The 20,668-nt window shown below is 34.4% G+C and overlaps 1 protein-coding gene across 16 annotated transcripts in view; it reads left to right on the forward strand.

The window, feature by feature from the left end:
* Positions 1–20,668, forward strand: part of BBS9 (Bardet-Biedl syndrome 9) — a 481,107-nt gene that overhangs the window by 207,883 nt on the left and 252,556 nt on the right. For all 16 annotated transcript variants that reach the window (XM_086396500.1, XM_086396501.1, XM_086396502.1 and 13 more), the window contains 4 exons: positions 5,692–5,794; positions 7,495–7,599; positions 9,707–9,721; positions 14,914–15,054. In XM_086396500.1, coding sequence (XP_086252626.1) covers positions 5,692–5,794; positions 7,495–7,599; positions 9,707–9,721; positions 14,914–15,054 — 364 coding nt within the window. The remainder of the gene's footprint in view (positions 1–5,691; positions 5,795–7,494; positions 7,600–9,706; positions 9,722–14,913; positions 15,055–20,668) is intronic.

Below are 20,668 nucleotides of genomic sequence, written 5' to 3' on the forward strand. Positions count from 1 at the left end.
AGTCAGAATGTCTGCTGCTTTAAAAGTGGCTTATTACTACTTTAAGGATTTTTCATTTTCATTTTTAAAACTAAGCTCTCGTGAGACCTTCTTGGTCATTCTTGGTCATTCTTTTCTGCTAACTTGTATATACTGGCTCGATGGTCTTAGACGTGTTTTTGAGTTTCTCTGAACCTCTATTTTTAAAATGTAAAATGGGGAACTTTTTCATTTGCAGTTATTTTGATTCTTAACCACAGCTAATTAAGAGCATGGGCTCTGGACTCTGACAGACAGAAGTTAAATGGTGTTCTTCCACTTATAATCAGAGTTGCCATGGTCAAATTATCTAGCTTCTCTAAGCCACATCTTTCTCTTATGTAAAATGGGATATAGTGATAGATAGTACCTGTTTCCAATGTTTTAATGGGTAAATGAGATAATACACACAAATAATTTATTAGAATGTTTCCATGCATATAGAAAGCTGCTAATGGTTATTATCATTAATTTTATTTAAGATATATGTACAGACAAATATGGCAAAATGGTTGTCTGAGGAGGCCTTACAAACAGCTGTGAAAAGAAGAGAAGCAAAAGGTAAAGGAGAAAAGGAAAGATATACCCCCATATGATTGCACAGTTCCAAAGAATAGCAAGGAGAGATAAGAAAGCCTTCCTTAGTGATCATTGCAAAGAAATAGAGGAAAGCCATAGAATGGGAAAGACTAGAGCTCTCTTCAAGATAATTAGAGATACCAAGGGAACTTTTCATGCAAAGATGGGCTCAATAAAGGACAGAAATGGTATGGACCTAACAGAAGCAGAAGATACTAAGAAGAGGTGGCAAGAATACACAAAAGAAGTATACAAAAAAAGATCTTCATGACCCAGATAATCACGATGGTGTGATCAGTCACCTAGAGCCAGACATCCTGGAATGCAAAGTCAAGTGGGCCTTAGGAAGCATCACTAAGAACGAAGCTAGTGGAGGTAATGGAATTCCAGTGAGCTATTTCAAATCGTAAAAGATGATGCTATGAAAGTGCTGCACTCAATATGCCAGCAAATTTGGAAAACTCAGCAGTGGCCACAGGACTAGAAAAGTTCAGTTTTCATTCCAATCCCAAAGAAAGGGAATGCCAAAGAATGCTGAAACTACTGCACAATTGCAATAATCTCACATTCTAGCAAAGTAATGCTCAAAATTCTCCAAGCCAGGCTTCAACGGTACATGAACCGTGAATTTCTAGATGTTCAAGCTGGATTTAGAAAAGGCAGAGGAACCAGAGATCAAATTGCCAACATCCGTTGGATCATTAGAAAAGCAAGAGAGTTCTAGAAAAACATCTGCTTTATTGACTATGCGAAAGCCTTTGCCTAAGGGGATCACAACAAACAGTGGAAAATTCTTAGAGATAGGAATACCAGACCACCTGACCTGCCTCCTGAGAAATCTGTATGCAGGTCAAGAAGCAACAGTTAGAACTGGATATGGAACAACAGACTGGTTCCAAATAGGAAAAGGAGTACGTTGAGGCTGTATATTGTCACCCTACTTATTTAACTTAGATGCAGAGTACATCATGAGAAACACTGGGCTGGATGAAGCACAATCTGGAATCAAGATTGCCAGGAGAAATATCAATAACTTCAGATATGCAGATGACACCACCCTTATGGCACAAAGTGAAGAAGAGCTAAAGAGCCTCTTGATGAAAGTGAAAGAGGAGAATGAAAAAGTTGGCTTAAAGCTCAACATTCAGAAAACTAAGATCATGGCACCTGTTCCCATCACTTCAGGGCAAATAGATGAGGAAATAGTGGAAACAATGTCAGACTTTATTTTTGGGGGCTCCAAAATCACTGCAGTTGGTGACTGCAGCCATGAAATTAAAAGACACTTGCTTTTTGGAAGAAAAGCTATGACCAACCTAGACAGCTTATTAAAAAGCAGAGACATTACTTTGCCAACAAAGGTCCGTCTAGTCAAAGCTATGGTTTTTCCAGTAGTCATGTATGGACGTGAGAGTTGGACCATAAAGAAAGCTGAGCACCGAAGAACTGATGCTTTTGAACTGTGGTGTTGGAGAAGACTCTTGAGAGTCCCTTGTACTGCAAAGAGATACAACCATCTTAAAGTCCATCTTAAAGGAAATCAGTCCTGAATATTCACTGGAAGGTCTGATGCTGAAGCTGAATGAAACTCCAGTATTTGGCCACCTGATGCGAAGAACTGACTCATTTGAAAAGACCCTGATGCTGGAAAAGATTGAAGGTGGGAGGAGAAGGGGACGACAGAGGATGAGATGGTTGGATGGCATCATTGACTCAATGGACAAGAGTTTGAGTAAACTCTAGGAGTTGGTGATAGACAGGGGGGCCTGGCGTGCTGCAGTCCATGGGGTCGCAGAGTCAAACACGACTGAGTGACGGAACTGAACTGACAGCCCAGTATGTAGGTTTTAGTTGCTCAGTCATGATACCTTAGACTGTAGCCTTTTTGCGACACCATTAACTGTAGCCTTCCAGGCTCCTCTGTCCATGGAGTTCTCTAGGCAAGAATACTGGAGTGGGTAGCCATTCCCTTCTCCAAGGGATCTTTCTGACGCAGGGATGGTACCTGGGTCTCCTGCATTGCAGTCAGATTGTTTACTATCTGAGCCACCAGGGAAGGATTATTATTAATAAAATATTTAAATTATATTCTATTTATTTAAAGGAATAGCCATTAGAAAGAATGTTGTCTGCAGTACTTGCATAGTTCTTCCTGTAATTACCATTAGGGTTTTACTAAAAAGGTATTATGAATTTTATAATAAATTTGTTCTCCTAGTAAACATGTTTTCTGCTGTACTTTACTAACTCTATAGTGTGCTTGTGTGAATGAATGACATGCCCTGTGCGGACCAAGTGTGGAGCCCTGCTCTGCGGTTCCAGGGTGACCTCATATACAGCTTATGACAGAAACCTGTCGGGTGTTTATACCGACCTGGCAATGCCAAGAGGCACCCAACGTCTCCTTCGGGGACTGACCAGAAATGGGCAAAATGTGTGGACCGAACTCTCCTTTCTCAGTCAAATTTTCCGGTCTCTTTGACCATTTCATAACTTCATGGGAATTAGAGGTACTAACCTAATCTGTTGGATCATAGACTTTCAAGGGACTTGTGATCTACGCTGTTACTGTATACTGTTACGCAGATTTCCCCCCATACTCAGGGCTCATAAAGTGAAAATCTGAGGGTTCATCATTCATTTGGTGTATTTATTGTATTTATTTTCATCAATTATTGTCCTTTAAAACTTTTACTTTGCAAGTCAAAAATTTTATGTTTATTTTTAAATGGTACAGAATATACACATCAGATAAAATTAATACATTTACTTGAATCTAATTGTATATGTATAGTGTTTGTAGGCCAGTTATACTTGTATATTATTTTTGTATCTGCAATTTGTATATATATGTGTGTGTGTATATGTATATAATTAAGGTATAGTTGATACATGCCTTTTACCTAAGAGAAAATTTAAAATGTCTTTTCTTAAAAATTAAGTATGCCCTTGTTTGTGCCCAGTCACTAAATCATGTCTAGCTGTTTTGTGACCCCCTGGACTGTGCCTGCCAGGATCCTCTGTCCATGGGATTTCCCAGGCAAGAATACTGGAGTGGGTTGCCATTTTCTTCTCCAGGGGATCCTTCCAAGCTAGTGATCGAACCCAGGTCGCCTGGATTGGTAGGCAAATCTTTATCACTGAGCCACCAGGGAAGCCATGCCCTTGCATTATGCTAATTAGTAGTGAAATGAATCTGTCTTGTATACTATAGAGGCAAGACTGAATTGTTCCAAGGCAAAAAAGCCGTGTAGGAGAGAGCTTCTCAATTCTGGTTGTACATAGGTCTTACCTGGGGAACTGTTAAGAAAAATACCAATGCCCAGGTCTGCCCCCTGAGATTGTGACTTAATTGGTCTAGCAACGCTACCTGGCTAGTGACTGTAATAAATCTGGCTTACCATGTGGATAAACTTATCCAAAGGAGATGATTCAAAGAGGCTGGGATTTTTAGGATACAAATCCAAAGACAGAATGTTCCCAATGGAAGCCAGATCTTTAAGCTTTTTCTTTGATTCCGTTAGCACTGTGGCCCAGCAAAGATCTTTGGTCCTGATGAATTCTGCTAATGTTTCTCTTAAGGAGGAGTGAGAGAAGTTCTGGCCTTCTCAACCCATACTCACCCTATTTCTGAGGCAGTCTATTACCCCAGAATTCTTATCTATTAATTGTAATTGGAATGGGAGGGTTTTCTTAGCATCATCAACCAAGAGCACCAGTTTGGAAATACAGCCAGCTTAGAAATGTAGTCAATTAGTCAATATTGTCATTCTTTAATGTTTTCTAGAGTAGTTATGTCAGCTATTTTTGCTGCTAAGCCATCGAAGAAAATGTAGTATTTAAACTACATATGTATTTAAACTAGTAAATAGCTACCTAGTAAGGAAATCTTTAGAGAGCAATTAACTTCTGAAAAAGGTGATACACTGATACTAGATAAAATTAATAATTCATGATGCCACATCTGTAAAGAAGAATTAACACATACAATATTTTATGATGTAATTATTCACCAGATATGAGGGAAGATTTTTTGGGTCTGCTATTGATAGAACATTTTTAATAGTTTTATTCAGTTATAATTCACATGCTATGCAATTATAGGTCCATAGGGTCACAACGAGTCATACACGACTGAAGTGACTTAGCATGCATGCATGCACAGAATCATCACCACAATTTAATTTTTGAACATTTTTGTCCCCCCCAGTAAAAACCCCGTATTCCTTAGCTGTTGCTTTCTTTTCTCTCCACACCCCCACCTTCAATCCTACTACCATCCCCAAGGAACTGCTAATCTGTTTTCTGTCTCTGTAGATTTGCCCTCTCTGGATATTTCGTATAAATTGCATCAAATAATAATGTGGTCTTTTTGTGACTGGCTTCTTTCATTTAACATATTAATAATGTAATATACCCATGTTGTAGCATGTATCAGTACTGTATTAGTTTTATTACTGAATAATATTTCATTGCATGGATATTCCATATTTTGTTTGTCACTTCATCAGTTTATGGACACTTGGGTTGTTTCTAATTTTGGTTGTTGTGAATAATACTGCGAATACATGTGTACAAGATTTTGGGTGGACATTTGTTTTATTTCTCTTAATAAGGAATTATGAGGTTAAGTGATAAATTTATGTTTAATTTTAAAAGAAACTATCAGACTTTTTTCTTGATTAGCTATACCATTCTACATTTCCATCAGCAATTTATGCAGGTTCTTGTTTCTCCACATTCTTGGTAACACCTGTTTTTACCTTTTTGATTATAGCATTTTAGTGGATGTACAGTAGTATTCCAGTGTGGTTTTACTTTGTATTTCATACAGCGATTTTGAGCATTCTTTCATATGCTTGTTGGCTATTTGTATATCTTCTTGAGAAAAAGTCTGTTCGATTCCTTTGCCCAGTTTCTAACTGGGTAGAACTTTTTAATCTACTACTTACGTTACACATTATGTTTTGTGATAGCTCATTTTTTTCTTAGATGGCATTTCTCTAATTATTTGTTATTTTTAAAGTAGTTGTAGTATTCTATCAATTTGGAAAAAATGTAATTTTCTGTTAATAGCAATTTTTGTTTTCTCAGGTCACACTGAAGAATCGAGTGGCATTGCAGAAGATCAAATTATCAATCTATGTGCAACCACCTTTAGTACTAACTGGTGATCAGTTCACCTTTGAATTTATGGGTAAGTGTTTTCTTTTGGCTGAAAGTCTATCATGGTGTGAGGTTTTTTAAATTAATTTCTTTATTAGTAGATGTATTTCATGGCTATATTTCTTATCTGAATATATCAGGTATTTTCCTGAAATCAATGTGTTGTTTTGCTTATATTTCCTCTCTAAACATCAGTCATGGACATTCAATGAATGGCTGTTGAACCATAGTAATTACAGATTTTCAAGCAATTTTCTTAACTAAATGGACCTGCAATTGTACTTAATTACTATATTTTGGAAGAATTTTTTAATGGTGCTTCTCTAGTGAGCTATTTGTTGAGTCACTAGAAAGAATATTTATTGGCTTTGGAGTGTGGCCTGAATTTGAATTTTGGCTCTGACATTCAAGGGCTTCCCTTGTTGCTCAGCTGGTAAAGAATCCTGTCTGCAATGTGGGAGACCTGGGTTTGATCCCTGGATGCAGAAGATCCCCTGGAGAAGGGAAAGGCTACCCACTCCAATATTCTGGTCTAGAGAATTCCATGGACTATATAGTCCATAGGGTCGTGAACAGTCGGACACGACTGAGTGACTTTCACTTTCACTTTCTAACACTCAGTGTAACCGTGGGCAAACTGCTTTGGTAATTAGATGGAACCTCAGTTTTTTTTTTTTTTTTTAATCTTCAGAAAGGGGATAATGGTATCTGTCTTGCAGAACTATTTTAATTTGAATTTAATCAGAAAATTGATTAGATTTAATTAGAAAATGAATCTGTGTATGATATTTGTAATAATGCTTAAAATAGTAGACAGTAATAAATGACAACTCTGTAAGATTTATTTGTATAGAGTCTGTCTTACCACTTACATCCAAGTTGTCATTAGTTCTGATAAAATGACTTCTGAATTGTCTTTCAACTCTTTTTCTGTTTTTCTTTATGCCACTGTTTAGATGGGAACCCTATGCTTTACCCATAAAAATCAAGACCATCTTTTTTTTTTTCTTTATATAACTAACCTTTACCTGAGTGCTTGGCAGATAGTGGAAACTCAATAAGTACTCATTGAATCAGTGAATGAGTGGTTAGTGGTTGAGGTAAACTTGTAGGTGGCATCTTTATCTGCAAAATTTTCACAGTACTTCCAAGTTGTCTTTCTAAAACATTCTGGATAATTAATGTTTTCCAGTTGAAAACTTTTTATAGCTCTCTAATACGTGTTGGAGGTCAAGTACATGAATATGGAAGGCTATGTACAATCTGCTAAGTTGCTACGGTTTTAGTTACATGCATATCCAGTTCCCCCTTTCATTTTCTCCTGCAGTCTGTGTTCTAGCCATGATAAAGCACTATTTCCCACTCCCAAATTCTCTTTCCCTTTGTGTACCTTTTTTTTTGTTCATCCTGCCTGTTTGTCTGAGTAAAGAGAGGCAGTGGTGTGGAATGGTGGATGCCCTTGTTCTGGAGTCAATTCCTACCTCTGTCTTAACTATATGACCTTGGGCAAGCTTTTTAGTCTCTGTCACCATTTTCCTCATGCACCAAAAATGGGGATAATAATAGTGACCACCATGTAGGGTTGTTGTGAGGATTAAATGAATTAATCTATGTAAGTGTTATGTAAAATGCTTAAGACAGTAGCTGGCATGCAGTGTATATCTAATTTCAGTTGTTGTTAATAATAATTGCCTAAAATTATGTAACATATTATTTTTACATTACTTATAGCACCAGAGATGACTAGAACTGTAGGCTTTTCTGTTTATCTCAAAGGAAGTTATTCACCACCTGAATTGGAAGGAAATGCTGTTGTTTCTTATTCCAGACCAACAGGTAAACATATAGTTCACATATTTATAAGCCTAATAATCACTTTTTTTAAATTATTGGAGTTGTGGGTTAAATGTTTAAGTGTTTAAGGTGGGAAAACACATTGTAAATATTATTAAAAGAAAAAATATTTACATAGTGTTAAATAAAAAATATCTGTCCAAGTTACTTTCATGTGTTATGAATAATTAGTGATAAGTCTATTCAGCTGATTTCTATATGTAATGTTTGATTATATCTTTCAGTTAATAGTGAATATTGTTTTTTATTCTCACTAGAAGAATTTATCTAGTCAGACTTCACATATTTGAGCTAAACAGAAAAGCCTAGTCTGAATTAGTAAAAATCACCATATAGGTTACTCTAATATTAAGGCAGTCTTTAGAGTTTCAGACACTGCTTTAGTGATTAAATAAAACTCTTTAGTATCTTACATGTTAAAATACTTAAGAACAGGATCTGTATTATTTCAAGAAACTAATAGATAAAAAAGTTCTCTTTAGACCAGTAGAGATCCAGTTGTTGTAAATTTCAAGTTGGATTCAATTTTACAGTTTATTTGTGTTTTTGTATAGTGAATTTTTCATAGTAACAGTTTGACAATTAGTTGGTTGATAAATTATAGTCATTGCTTTTTTAAAAAAGTTTAAATGTAGTATAACATTCAGCAATGTTGCATTTGTGCTTTTAAGCATTTCTGTACAGTTGTCTTAGTTTAAAAAGCCTTAGAGATGCCATATTCATATTTTTTCTATTGATATCCACTTTGGTTACTTAGCAATATTTTTATGTAATTGTCACCCTACCTACTGTGCTAATGAGGCACCTTGGCAATGTTTTTAAAATTGTAGTTCTTATTTTGTCTCAGTGAATTTTCTGGTTTTTGCATTGACAACTCTATACTTGGAGGTGTTTTTTTTTTTAATAACTTTAGTACATGTTTTCAAAATCTGTTTCATCTTTGTAAATAATTTTTAAATTATAAAAAATCATTTTTAGCCAAAAGTGACCACTTTAACCTTTTACCTATATTTTCAAAATATGAGGTAGTGTAAATATTTTATGTTTAAGCAGCTTTGAGAAAGCTGGCTTCAGAAAGAAATACAAGACTTCGGTAAGGAATCAAGAAATGATGGACATTTTAGTTGGATATTTCTGAAAAGAACATTGAAATGTTCAGTGAGTTGTGAAATAAAAAATAGGACATGTTGGCTAAAATCTCTAGATAATTTATCATTAATTGGACATCTCATTATACTTATTATCTTTATAATACTGTAAAGCTTATTATACTTTTTATCTTTGTTACTCCTTGAAAATATAGTTGTAGAAATTGTTGATGCCTTAATTCAACTAATTATTTCATTTATCTTTGAGGAAAAGTAGTTGAAAATAAATTTAAAATAAATAAATGGAATACCTAACAAGTAGACAAAAGCTTAAAACTACGCTATAAAGTTATTAAATCATTTGGTGAGCTTATGGTTGCACATACCATTTTTAGCTATTATGCTTTTGTATAGATGGAATTTGAAAGATTATAAACTATTACTAAAACAAAGAGCATAGATAATAATTGGCTGAAAGCTAATTAGAAATTAAAGTAAAAACAAGTCTATAAAAGTAGAAGAATACCAAGACAAGCTGGAAAAAAAGACATTGTTCCATAATAATATCTACTAATTAAAGTTATAATATAAGCAAGGCTAACTGGAAATATTAATTATATGTATTTGCCTTTAGCTTATTTTCTTCCCCCAAAATTCATGTAATGCTCTTGATGTTATTTACATATTGAATATGGTTTGTTTTTGGTTAGATCATATATCTTTACCTCTTTTTGCCACATTTATACTAGAATAACACCCTCTCATGGACTTGTGAGAGTGGAAGAACAAATATATTATTAGATTCCAGCTATTCATATTATATTCTTCAACTGTGAATTGGCTTATATTTATTGGAGGGCCATTTATGTCATTTGTATGAATCTTTAAAGTTTTAATTTATATTTTAAGCAGATGAGCATTAAATTTGTGCTGTAATTTTATGACATAATTTGTTGTATTCTTTCTCCCCTCTCCCTTTTTGCATTGCCTCTGATGGATAGAGCGAAATCCTGATGGTAAGTGAAAAGATAATTTAGAACAAAATGAATTTCAGAAGTGAAATTTGATTAGTAATTGAATTGTGGTATTATCCTTTGAATGAATTCTTTTTATGGACTGCTGTTTTGACTCTAGCAACCTCTTTAGGGTGATTCAGTGCCTTAATTTGGCTATGGAGAAGACAATAGATATTTCCGTAATAGATACTTGTCATTCATTATTAGTTGTTTCAGAGTCATGAGAAACAATGAAACTTCATGACTTTTTGAACAAAACCTAAGCTGTCATTGACTACTTATGTCTGTAAGTTACTCCTGATTTGCCTGTATGCTCTGTTATCTTAGTTTACTTAAAAAGAGTAAGGAAAACAATTCTGAATTCTAAATTGTCTGATTCTGTATACCCCCAAAGATTCACCTCTTTCTCTGATCAGAATGCCATGTGTACTCAGTCTGTGGGCCTATTCCTTGTTTTGTTTAGAATTTGTAGGGAAATATTATCAAGAATCTGACCCCTTGAACTTGCCTGGGTCAGTGTTGTCACTTTTTGTCTTCTCCAAATCCTTTGTTTATGACTTTGCTATAATACTTATCATAATATGAATTTCTTTGTTCCTTAGGTCTCCCTAGTAGATTTCTGAGCTCTTTGAGAGCAGGGTTCAAGTCCCTGAATTGTGCAGTATTCTGATTATATGGGAGGCACTCTAAAAGTATCTTCTACTTTGATTATTTTTCTTTCTAGACACAGACTTAATGGGATGGTATGTCTTAGTTTATTAGTCATTTTAAGATTAATATTTGATAATATTAATTGGTAATATTAGATAAATAAAATACTTAATGGCCTTGCTGCTGCTGCTGCTGCTAAGTCGCTTCAGTCGTGTCCGACTCTGTGTGACCCCATAGACAGTAGCCCAGCAGGCTCCTCTGTCCATGGGATTCTCCAGGCAAGAATACTGGAGTGGGGTGCCATTTCCTTATCCAATGCATGAAAGTGAAAAGTGAAAGTGAAGTCGCACAGTCGTGTCCGACCTTCGTGACCCCATGGACTGCAGCCTACTAGGCTCCTCTGTCCATGGGACTTTCCAGGCAGGAGTACTGGAGTGGGGTGCCATGGCCTTAATTACTCATGTAGTTGTGGTGGTACCAACAACCTGAATTGCATAGTGTCTGGAAGATGAAAATATATTTATATGAGAAATATTTTAACAGAAATAAGCTTTTAGCTTACATAAAGTGTACTTGTCAAATTAGAGTTTGGGTTATTAAAAATATTAATAATGAATATTTACATTTTACTTTGCAAGATTGCATGTAACTGATAAGATTTTGCAATAACTTTTAGAAAATTCTGTATTATTATTTAAATTATTTGTTTTGAGTTAAAAAAAATCTGTAAAGGTTATTATTGAAAGTAATTTATTCCCTTTATTCAGATCAAACTATGAGAAAAAAATCACAATATATGGAAATTTTAGTATTTCAGTGCAAAGCTAAAGGCAGTTTGAATAATCTCTTATGCTATATTTAAAAATTTTAATTAAGCTTCAGGAGTAGAGTTGAAATATTCAGCTTCACCTAGTATGCAAAAAAATAATATGTTGCCACTTAGATCTTACTTATACACAAAGCTTCACATTTCAAAGACTGTTCCATTTTATTGACCTGATCTGTTCAGACTGTATTGCAGATAAGCAGTCCTGCTTTTACATGTGGAAAAAGAGAAGCAAATGAGGTTTTATGTTGTCCCATAAGAGTTAGTCTCCATTATTTCTGCATTAGAGTTACATGACATGGGCAGTGTAAAACATGACTGCAGATGGAGCACAGTACGTAGCCAGACATAACAGGAAGGGATCAAGGAAGTTCTGGCTACCAGACTTTGCTACTGCTTCGGGCCCCTTGTTTTCAATACGAAATGACTCTAGCAGGCCCCTGGAAAGAGTTCTAAAGGCATTATATAGATGTGTAATATATAGTTATTCTACTCTGGTATATAAGTTCTTTTTCCTTTTTTTTTAAAGCACATTTTGGCTTCCCTCTTGACAGTGATACTGGTCTCTTGGGTGTGCCAGGGGTAATTAGAATTCTCTTTCTGGAAAAACTGTTCTGTCAGGAGTGATTTTGATGTGAATTTTGTCTGTAAGTGTTAAATAATTTTGTGATTAATCGCACCATAGTAATTGTGACTGTCCATTTCCTCTAGTAAGCTAGCAGGGGAAGTGTTTGAAGGAGAGGTGATTATATTTGTTAAAAAACTGTAGAACAAAGTCAGTCTGATGACTGAGTAGGCCAATATTTGCGTATTACAAATGACCAAATTTTCTTCTCTCTCAGCATTATACTCAGAGAGTTGAATAAGCCAAATAGCCTATTTTGCCAACAAAATATTGCTGATGGTAGACAATTAGGGCAAGTTAGGCTCTTTCAGTACTTTGGCCACCTCATGTGAAGAGTTGACTCATTGGAAAAGACTCTGATGCTGGGAGGGATTGGGGGCAGGAGGAGAAGGGGACGACAGAGGATGAGATGGCTGGATGGCATCACTGACTTGATGGACGTGAGTCTGAGTGAACTCCGGGAGTTGGTGATGGACAGGGAAGCCTGGCGTGCTGCGATTCATGGGGTCGCAAAGAGTCAGACACGACTGAGCGACTGAACTGAACTGAGGCTCTTTCAACTAAGCTGAAAGCTACCCTACTAGCAACTTTGGAAAGTCTTCAAATACATATAATTTTTTTCTTTCCTTATTTTAGATACACATATGCATACCCTCACACATACCTCTACACATCTCTGGCTTCAGGTTTAGGTACAATTATAGCCTGAAGATTAATTGGTAGGCTATTTTACATTTCAAGTTTCTTAAGAAAATGTAAACCTCAGTAGAAATGTGCCTCTGATAAACCCCATGTTTAAATACTAGACATTATATTTTGAAATGTTTAGGTTTTAATTTGATGGGAAGTATTCTAAAATACTGGCTTTGTAATTTTTATTTTTAAAGATTTGGTTTCCTTAAACTTATTTCTAAAGGATTTCATATACTTTTTTTCTTCCCTAATGGTAAAACTTCTCAAGCTGCCATCATTTAAAAAATAGCCATAATCATTTTATTAAGTATGTGTCATCATTTTTCAAAATAATGTTTTCCAAATGTCCTATGAAACAGGTTTACAATTCTTGGAGAGAAAAGAAATTCTGGAGAGGTTCTACAAATCTTAGCAACTGCTGACCATTGCCCTAGTGTGTGATATTGTCATTAACTGACTTAACTGAACTGTGAATTGAGTTACAATGTATTACCCTTTTTGGGTTTATTAGTGCTTGCAATCCATTTGTTTCAATTTCTGAAAACATGTATATACCACTAGTTTTTTTAGCTCTGGGTTCTTGGAGATTTAGGGCAATAATCTTCAAATATATATAAGTAATGTAAAGCTAGCGTTGATCATGATTAATTTTGTTTTACCACAAATTCAGTCAGTACCTGGTCCAAGTGAAGCTGAGCCACAGTTTTAGCAGTATAATTTTAAAAGAGTGTTTACAGCTAAATTTTATTTGAACAATTAGCTCAGACTTGGTTGAAAGTACATAGATGATAGCTTCTCTTTGTGCATGTACAGAATTGTCAGAGATGAAGTGTTTTTTTCCCCCGTTATTCTATTCATTTAAAATGAAGGAAATGGAAATAGGCTTCAGTTTCCTGGTTCTTTCCAGATTGCATCTATTAATTGAGGCTGTAATTTATATATTGTAGAGGAAGCATATTAGTAGGTATATTTTCATAATTTGGGGATGTATGGAATATATGAAGTTGGAAAGAATAATACTTTGTGATATTTTTTTATGGTGATATTGATAGTTGTGGTTTGAGCAGTAGCTTAGATCATGTTACCATAATATTTTGAGTCAAAACATTTCATCACTGTTAAGTACAAATACATATGCCTCTAAAACCTCACAAAATGTCAGGAAATAATACCCTGGGACTTTTCTGAAGAGACACCAGTTATAATTTGCATCTAGGATTCCAGGAGAAGTGAATTTAACATCTGTTCGTTATGAGCAAAAAATGAGCTATGTAAAATTTGATGGATAATAGATTATATTGAAGAGAATGACAAATATGCTCCACATGCTCTGAAAAAGTATTTAATTGACCTCATATATCAGTATGTTTGCCATTTTTGATGATATCTCACTGTCCTTGTGAATAAGTAGTACTGAAAAGCATACTCCCAGCTTGGTTGTAGAATAAACCACACAACTCCAATTGGCATTAACAGAATGTATTGCTAATTCTAGGAATCCTACCTTGGGATCATGTCTCCAAAATTTCCTTCTTCTGCTTTCCTATTTTTAAGCTGAGCCTAGTTTGCTTTGGTTTCAGTTTCATTTTTTATAAAAATATTAAAAGGAATGGCTTTTAAAACTTTAAATTCTTATATAAAAATCTTCATTGTTATTTATTCATGAAATTGCCTATTTCAATATGCCTCTATACTTTCTGAAAAAATTTGAGAATTGAGTGACTGTGTAAACCTTTCAGAATACTGTTTAAAAGTGATATGTAAAGTTAAATGAATTGGGAAAAATTTATTTGTATGAAAGTAATATTCTTAATTGGATATGTAAAATGACATGAAGTTTATTAGAACTTCAGTAGGACAAATTCTGCTTTCATGCTCATAATTTATTGCAAATTGTTAATTGTACTTTGAATATTTAGTAAATAAAAAAGCTAAAGATTAAAAGATTGGGGAGATAGAGAAATGATTAGATATGGTCATACAGAGTATTCCTGATATAAACTTCATATTCTTTGCTCATTTTAGCTGATAGTCTTGGATTAGGACTAGAGCTTTGACAGTCTTAAAGACAGTTTAGTAATTGAATATAACTGCATATAATGTTTTATATAACATTCAACTGTGAATTTTTTAAAATGATATTATTATTAAAGGCAGAGCTTACACTTATGCTCCTTTTTAAGATTTTATTTTTGCCTTGTACCTTTGGATAATAATGTAAATACATAAATTATGATAATGCTTTCCAGTTATTTCAGTTGTGCTAGATGAAATGGTCAGGTAGCAAACATTTAAACTAAGATATGTTGCTATCATGTAGTACAATTAGGGAAGTAATACAGTTTTTTTCTTATTTGTCAAATTTATGAGTATATATTTCTCTCTTTTTAATTTCAGGCATTCCTCGAGTTAGCCAATGTAAGTTTAGACTTCCCCTGAAATTAGTCTGCTTACCAGGCCAGCCTTCAAAAACTGCAAGCCACAAACTAACTATTGATACCAACAAATCTCCAGTCAGCCTTCTCAGTCTCTTTCCAGGTAGGACTTTTGAAGTAACATGCCTGTAACATCAGAAATGTTAAGAATTTAGAATGGAATCCTTCATCAACAGGTAATGATAGGGTAATTATCAGATAATTGTTAAGTCAGAATATAAAAATACCTCAAGGGTTTTTTCCTCTTGTTTGCCTGTTCAAAGGCGAATGGGTTATATCAACAAGGTAATAAAGTGTACCTTTTAAGTTTGATTAGAATTATTATAATCATTATTTTGCTTCAGAATACAGAAATGAAAACATCAAATGTTTCTTTTTAGACCGTGGGATTTTTTGGCTTGGAATGTAAATATTTATTATTCATCTTTACCGTAGGTTTTTGAATATATCCTTTTCTAAGCATATAAATATTTATTATTCATCTTCATTGTAGGTTTTTAGAGATGTACCTTTTAAAAGTATATTCTTATGCCTCTGAAAAGTAATCTCTTAAGTAGGTGTTTGTGATTCCGCTGTCTTCAGCAGTTGAAAGGGACAGTGTTCATTCTCTGCCTCTGATGTTTTAGAAGGGGTTTCATGTATAAAGCTTGAATATCACAGTGAACATTTGGGGTAATTTGGGAATCTGTGACTTTCTCCAGGTGTTGGTTTTTCTTTTTTGAGTAAGTTAGAAAAGAGAGAAACACTGATTGGATCAAACATCTGTAGTTGCCAGGGTTTCTAATGTGTCATATCTATTAACTTTCTCGGTGATGAGGTGGAATTAAAAAAATATCTGGGAATTAAATCAACCCTTTTAAATCCATCATTAAAATTCAGCACTGTTGACTGTAAGATGCATCTTCACCCTTGCATTAGTGGATAGGATTTAGAATACAAAGTATTTCCCACAAGGTTTAGAAATTTATGGTAAGTCAACTTTTGTGTTATTAACTACTTAAAGTGATTAACATTTACTTTTCATTAATTTGAAGTCTTTTTAAAAAGCTTTATTTATATATAACTATGAAAATCTCCAAGATGCTCTTTATTACACTTAATCTATTCTTTAGTTCAAATGAATTTGAGTGAATGAGCATGTGTGTGTGTGCTTGTGTGTCTGTAGTTAACGAGTAGTTGTGTGCCTTTTGGTTTCTTATTCCCTTCCCTTCTCTCTCTCCTAGTCAATTTTCTTGTAACAAATTTGGATTATAAAAAGGGAAGAGTCACTGCTTTTGTAGCATCTTATACAAACATACTAGTTCCTTGGTCTCCTATCCTGACAATATAAATTGTATGTGCTGCATGCTAAATTTATTAATATCTTTGAAAAATGCTTAAGACTGGCTTCTGAGTGGTCAATCTTTACTGTAGATGGCTGAAACCCATAGAGATTAAATAAGAATGCATGCTTTTGACCAGAGAAGGAATCTCTGTAAGCTCTGGTTGGGTAGAAGTACTAAGGAAATCTTAAATAACTCATTCATTTCTGTCCTGATTCTGGACTTAGTTGTTTTGATGTATCGTAGGTTCATCAGCATATATTTGCATTTTATTCATTTTAACAATGGGACTCAATGACAAATTTTTTAAAATTTCCCCTAAGATTCAGTTTATGAATACAGTGTGTTCTCTTTTGAATTTCCAGATTTGTATTCATATTAAACATACTGGAATCCTGTAATTATTTAACATAAATGCTCTTGCTACTTTTTTACTTTCTATAATATATTCATTCTTGCTATATGTGACTTTTATATGTTAATATTAAAGTTGCTATTGCAAATTTATTTTCTAATGGAAATAAATGAATGCTCTTCATAGAGAAGGAATAAAACAACTTTTAGTCTACATCTCTTCCTATTTGTTTATTTCAGCACTTTTTTGTATATTTAAAATAGCTTTAATTTTTCTGGTTACAAAAGATTTCTGAAATTTAGCAATGGATAACCAAGAAGAAAAACACAAAAGTTACTGATAATTCTACAACCCAGCAGTTTCTACTTATATTTCATTACATTTCCCTACTCTTTTAAAAAATATTTTCTCTAAGCATTTCATCCCACCAAAGAATATTACTTTGCATATTGTTATGAAATACCTTTCTATGTAATTAGATTTTTATTTTATGATTTTTAATAATTATATGCTAGTCTATCATAAATCTGTCTGTAAAATCATTTGCCCAGCATTATAGTTTTCAACATTTATGTTGTTTTCAGTTTATTAATACTATAAATATATTACATCAGTGATTCTCTTAATTTATTATTATTTCTTTGATGAATATCTAAAAGCAGAATTACAGAGTCCAACAAAGGGTGATATTTTTAAAGCTTTTGAAACATAATGTGAAATTGACTTTCTGAAGGGCCATACTAGTTAACTTTATCAACAGTGTTTGAATGGAGGTATCTAGGGCCCCAAATCCTGGCTAGTAGAGAATATTCTAATTATAAAAAAACCTTTAATATGCTTAATGGCTATACAGAAAATATTTACATACATACATATATATAAATAATTGGGTGATTTGGGCTAAATGTGATTTAAGCAAGATAATATAAATTTCTTGATCTCGATTAAAGAGGTCCAGAAGTGGGTATGAAAGCTGGTATGATGGTTTGTGAATATTATCAAAGACCCAGTTTTGTTTTCTCTTTGAAATGTGCATTCTCTAGTATGTTGGCTTCTTCCATGGCAATAAGATAGCTGCTTTGGATTTGTTGTTCAGTTGCTAAGTCACGTCCAATTCTTTGCAACCTCATGGATTGCAGCAAGTCAGGCTTCCCTGTCCTTCATTATCTCCTGGAGTTTTTCAAATTCATGTCCATTGAGTCAGTGATGCTATCTAACTGTCTCAACCTCTGCTGCTCTTGTCTTCAATCTTTCCCAGCATCAGGATCTTTTCCAATGAGTTGGCTCTTCGGATCAGGTGGGCAAAGTGTTGGAGCTTAGCTTCAGCATCAGTCTTTCCAATGAATATTCAAGGTTGATTTCCTTTAGGATTGACTGGTTTGATCTCTTTGCTGTCCAGGGGACTCTCAAGAGTCCTCTCTAGCATCACAATTCAAAAGCATCAATTTTTAGGCGCTCAACCTTTCTTTATGGTCCATCTCTCAAAGTGGCAACTCACTCCAGTACTCTTGCTGGAAAATCCCACGGATGGAAGAGGGTGGTAGGCTACAGTCCATGGGGCTACAAAGAGTCGGACATGACTGAGTGACTTCACTTCCACTTTCACTCACATCCATACATGCCTACTGGGAAAACCATAGCTTTGACTATACCAACCTTTGTTGGCAAAGTGATGTCTTTCCTTTTTAATATGCTGTCTAGGTTTGTCATTACTTTCCTTCCAGGGAGCAAGTGTCTTTTAATTTCATGGCTGCAGTAACTTTCCACAGTGATTTTGGAGCCCAAGAAAATCAAATCTGTCACTGCTTCCACTTTTTCCCCTTCTATCTGCCATGAAGCGATGGGACTGGATGCCATGATCTTAGTTTTTTGAATGCTGAGTTTTAAGTCAGCTTTTTCACTCTCTTTTCACTCTCATCAAGAGGCTCTGTTTTCCCTCCTCACTTTCTGCCATTAGAGTGCTTTAGCTTAAGTCATCTAACTACAAGGCAGGAAGTAGAGGAAAGAGATAACTATGGTAATAACTTTTATCAGAAAGGCATGTTTCCATAAAGTTCATAGGAGATTTCTACTTATGGCTTAGTAGCCATAATATTGTCACATGGTCTCTTCTACAGTAAAGGGAGCTGAGAACTAATGTAGATGGGCTAAGAAAAAGGAGTTGGGAATAGATGTTAAGTTAGCTGACATTCAGTGTGCGTCATGATACCAGAAATTTTACAGAAAAATTTTACTTAAATGTTATACCAAATAGCATGCTATTGTAGCAGTCTTTTATGGTACTCAAATATATGGCTATCTTTGTGAATAAATTTGTATTTTAATATCAACGTAATATTCTATTGTTTCCCTGGTGGTTCAGATGGTAAAGAATCTGCCTGCAATGCAGGTGATGTGGGTTCAATCCCTGAGTTGAGAAGATCCCCTGGAGAAGGGCAGGGCAAACTACTCCAGGATTCTTGCCTGGAGAATTCCATGGACAGAGGAGCCTGGTGGGCTACAGTCTATAGGGTCACATAGAGTCAGAAACGACTGAGCATCTTTCACTTTCTGTTGTTTGGAGGTACCATGTACATAGCTTTTTTGTACTTCTCTGTTTTTCTTTGGAGGAATTTTTTGAGGATAAATGGCTGAGTTAAAGGATATGCACTTTTGAAAACTGTATTCAAATACCAAAGTTACTTCCAGAATAATTATATGAAGTCACACACTCAACATCGGGGTTTGTACTGAGTAGCAGCTGGATTTAAATCTTAAAATTTTTGACATGGGTATGTGAAAAGTGGCATCTCTTTTTAAAATTTGCATTTCTAAATTATTTGTTAGCATAGAAATTTTGTAATTTTTATTAATTACTTGTACTCTTTTAACATATAAAGTTTTTTAGGTTGTAAAATTTATTTTAAAGTTTCATTTTTTTTTTTTTAGTTTCAAATTTTCATGTTGTGCTTAAAATGATCTTTATTTTAAGATTATAAAATATTTGCTTATCTTTCTTCTGGTACATTTTAATACCTTCTTTAATTCACAAACAGTTTCAGTGTATTTTTTTTCTTTTATAAAAAACAACTTGATTAGAGTATAACTTATGTACATGTACACATCGGTAAGTTTTGGTGTTTACGTATACCTTTGAAACCATCCCTACAATCATGATGCTGAAAGTATCCATCACCCCAAAGAGTTTCTTTGTTCTGCTTTGTTAGCCTTTCCCCTCCACCCCCAGGCAACACTTGTTTTCTTTCTGTCACTATAGATAAGTTTGTATTTTCTAAAATTTTGTAAAATGGAAATACTCAGTATGTACTCTTTTTTGGTCTCCCTTATCAGATTATGTGATTTGCAAATATTTCCTCCCAGTCTGTGGTGTATATTTTCATTCTTTTAACAATGTCTTTGGAAGAGCAGAAATTCTTAATTTTGCTAAAGCCCAACCTATCAGTTTTTTTTCTTTTATGGATCATGATTTTAATGTTATATCTAAAAAATTTTTGCCCAACTCAAGGTTACAAATTTTTTCTCATATGTTTTTTCTACAAGTTTTCTAGTTTCATGTTTTGCATTTAGGGATATTATTTATTTTGAGTTGATATGTGTGTATGGTGTGAGATAGGGATAAAATTCCTGTTTTTGCATGTAAATATCTAATGTGCCAGTACTGCTTTTGAAAAGCCTATCGTCTTGCACTGAATAGTCTTTGAAAAGTTGTTGAAAATCCTCTGACTATACATCATAAGACTATATAAATAATTGGAATGTATATATATATTTCTGCTCATTTTGTTCCATTTATCTATCTTTGTCCATCATTATTTCTATATACCAAATAGTGTCTCGGGGCTTCGTAGGTGGCGCTATGTAGGAGATGTAAGAGACGAGGCCTAGTTCAATCCCTGGGTCAGGAAGATCCCCTGGAAGAGGGCAGGGCAACCCACTCCAATATTCTTGCCTGGAGAATCTCATGGATGGAGGATCCTGGTAGGCTACAGTCCATAGGGCCACAAAAAGTTGGACACAACTGAAGCAACTTAGCACACATA

The sequence above is a fragment of the Bos grunniens genome, chromosome 4, assembly GCF_055505025.1.
Source record: "Bos grunniens cultivar Pamir isolate PY7600 chromosome 4, Bosgru_T2T1.0, whole genome shotgun sequence".
Taxonomy (NCBI): Eukaryota; Metazoa; Chordata; class Mammalia; order Artiodactyla; family Bovidae; genus Bos; species Bos grunniens.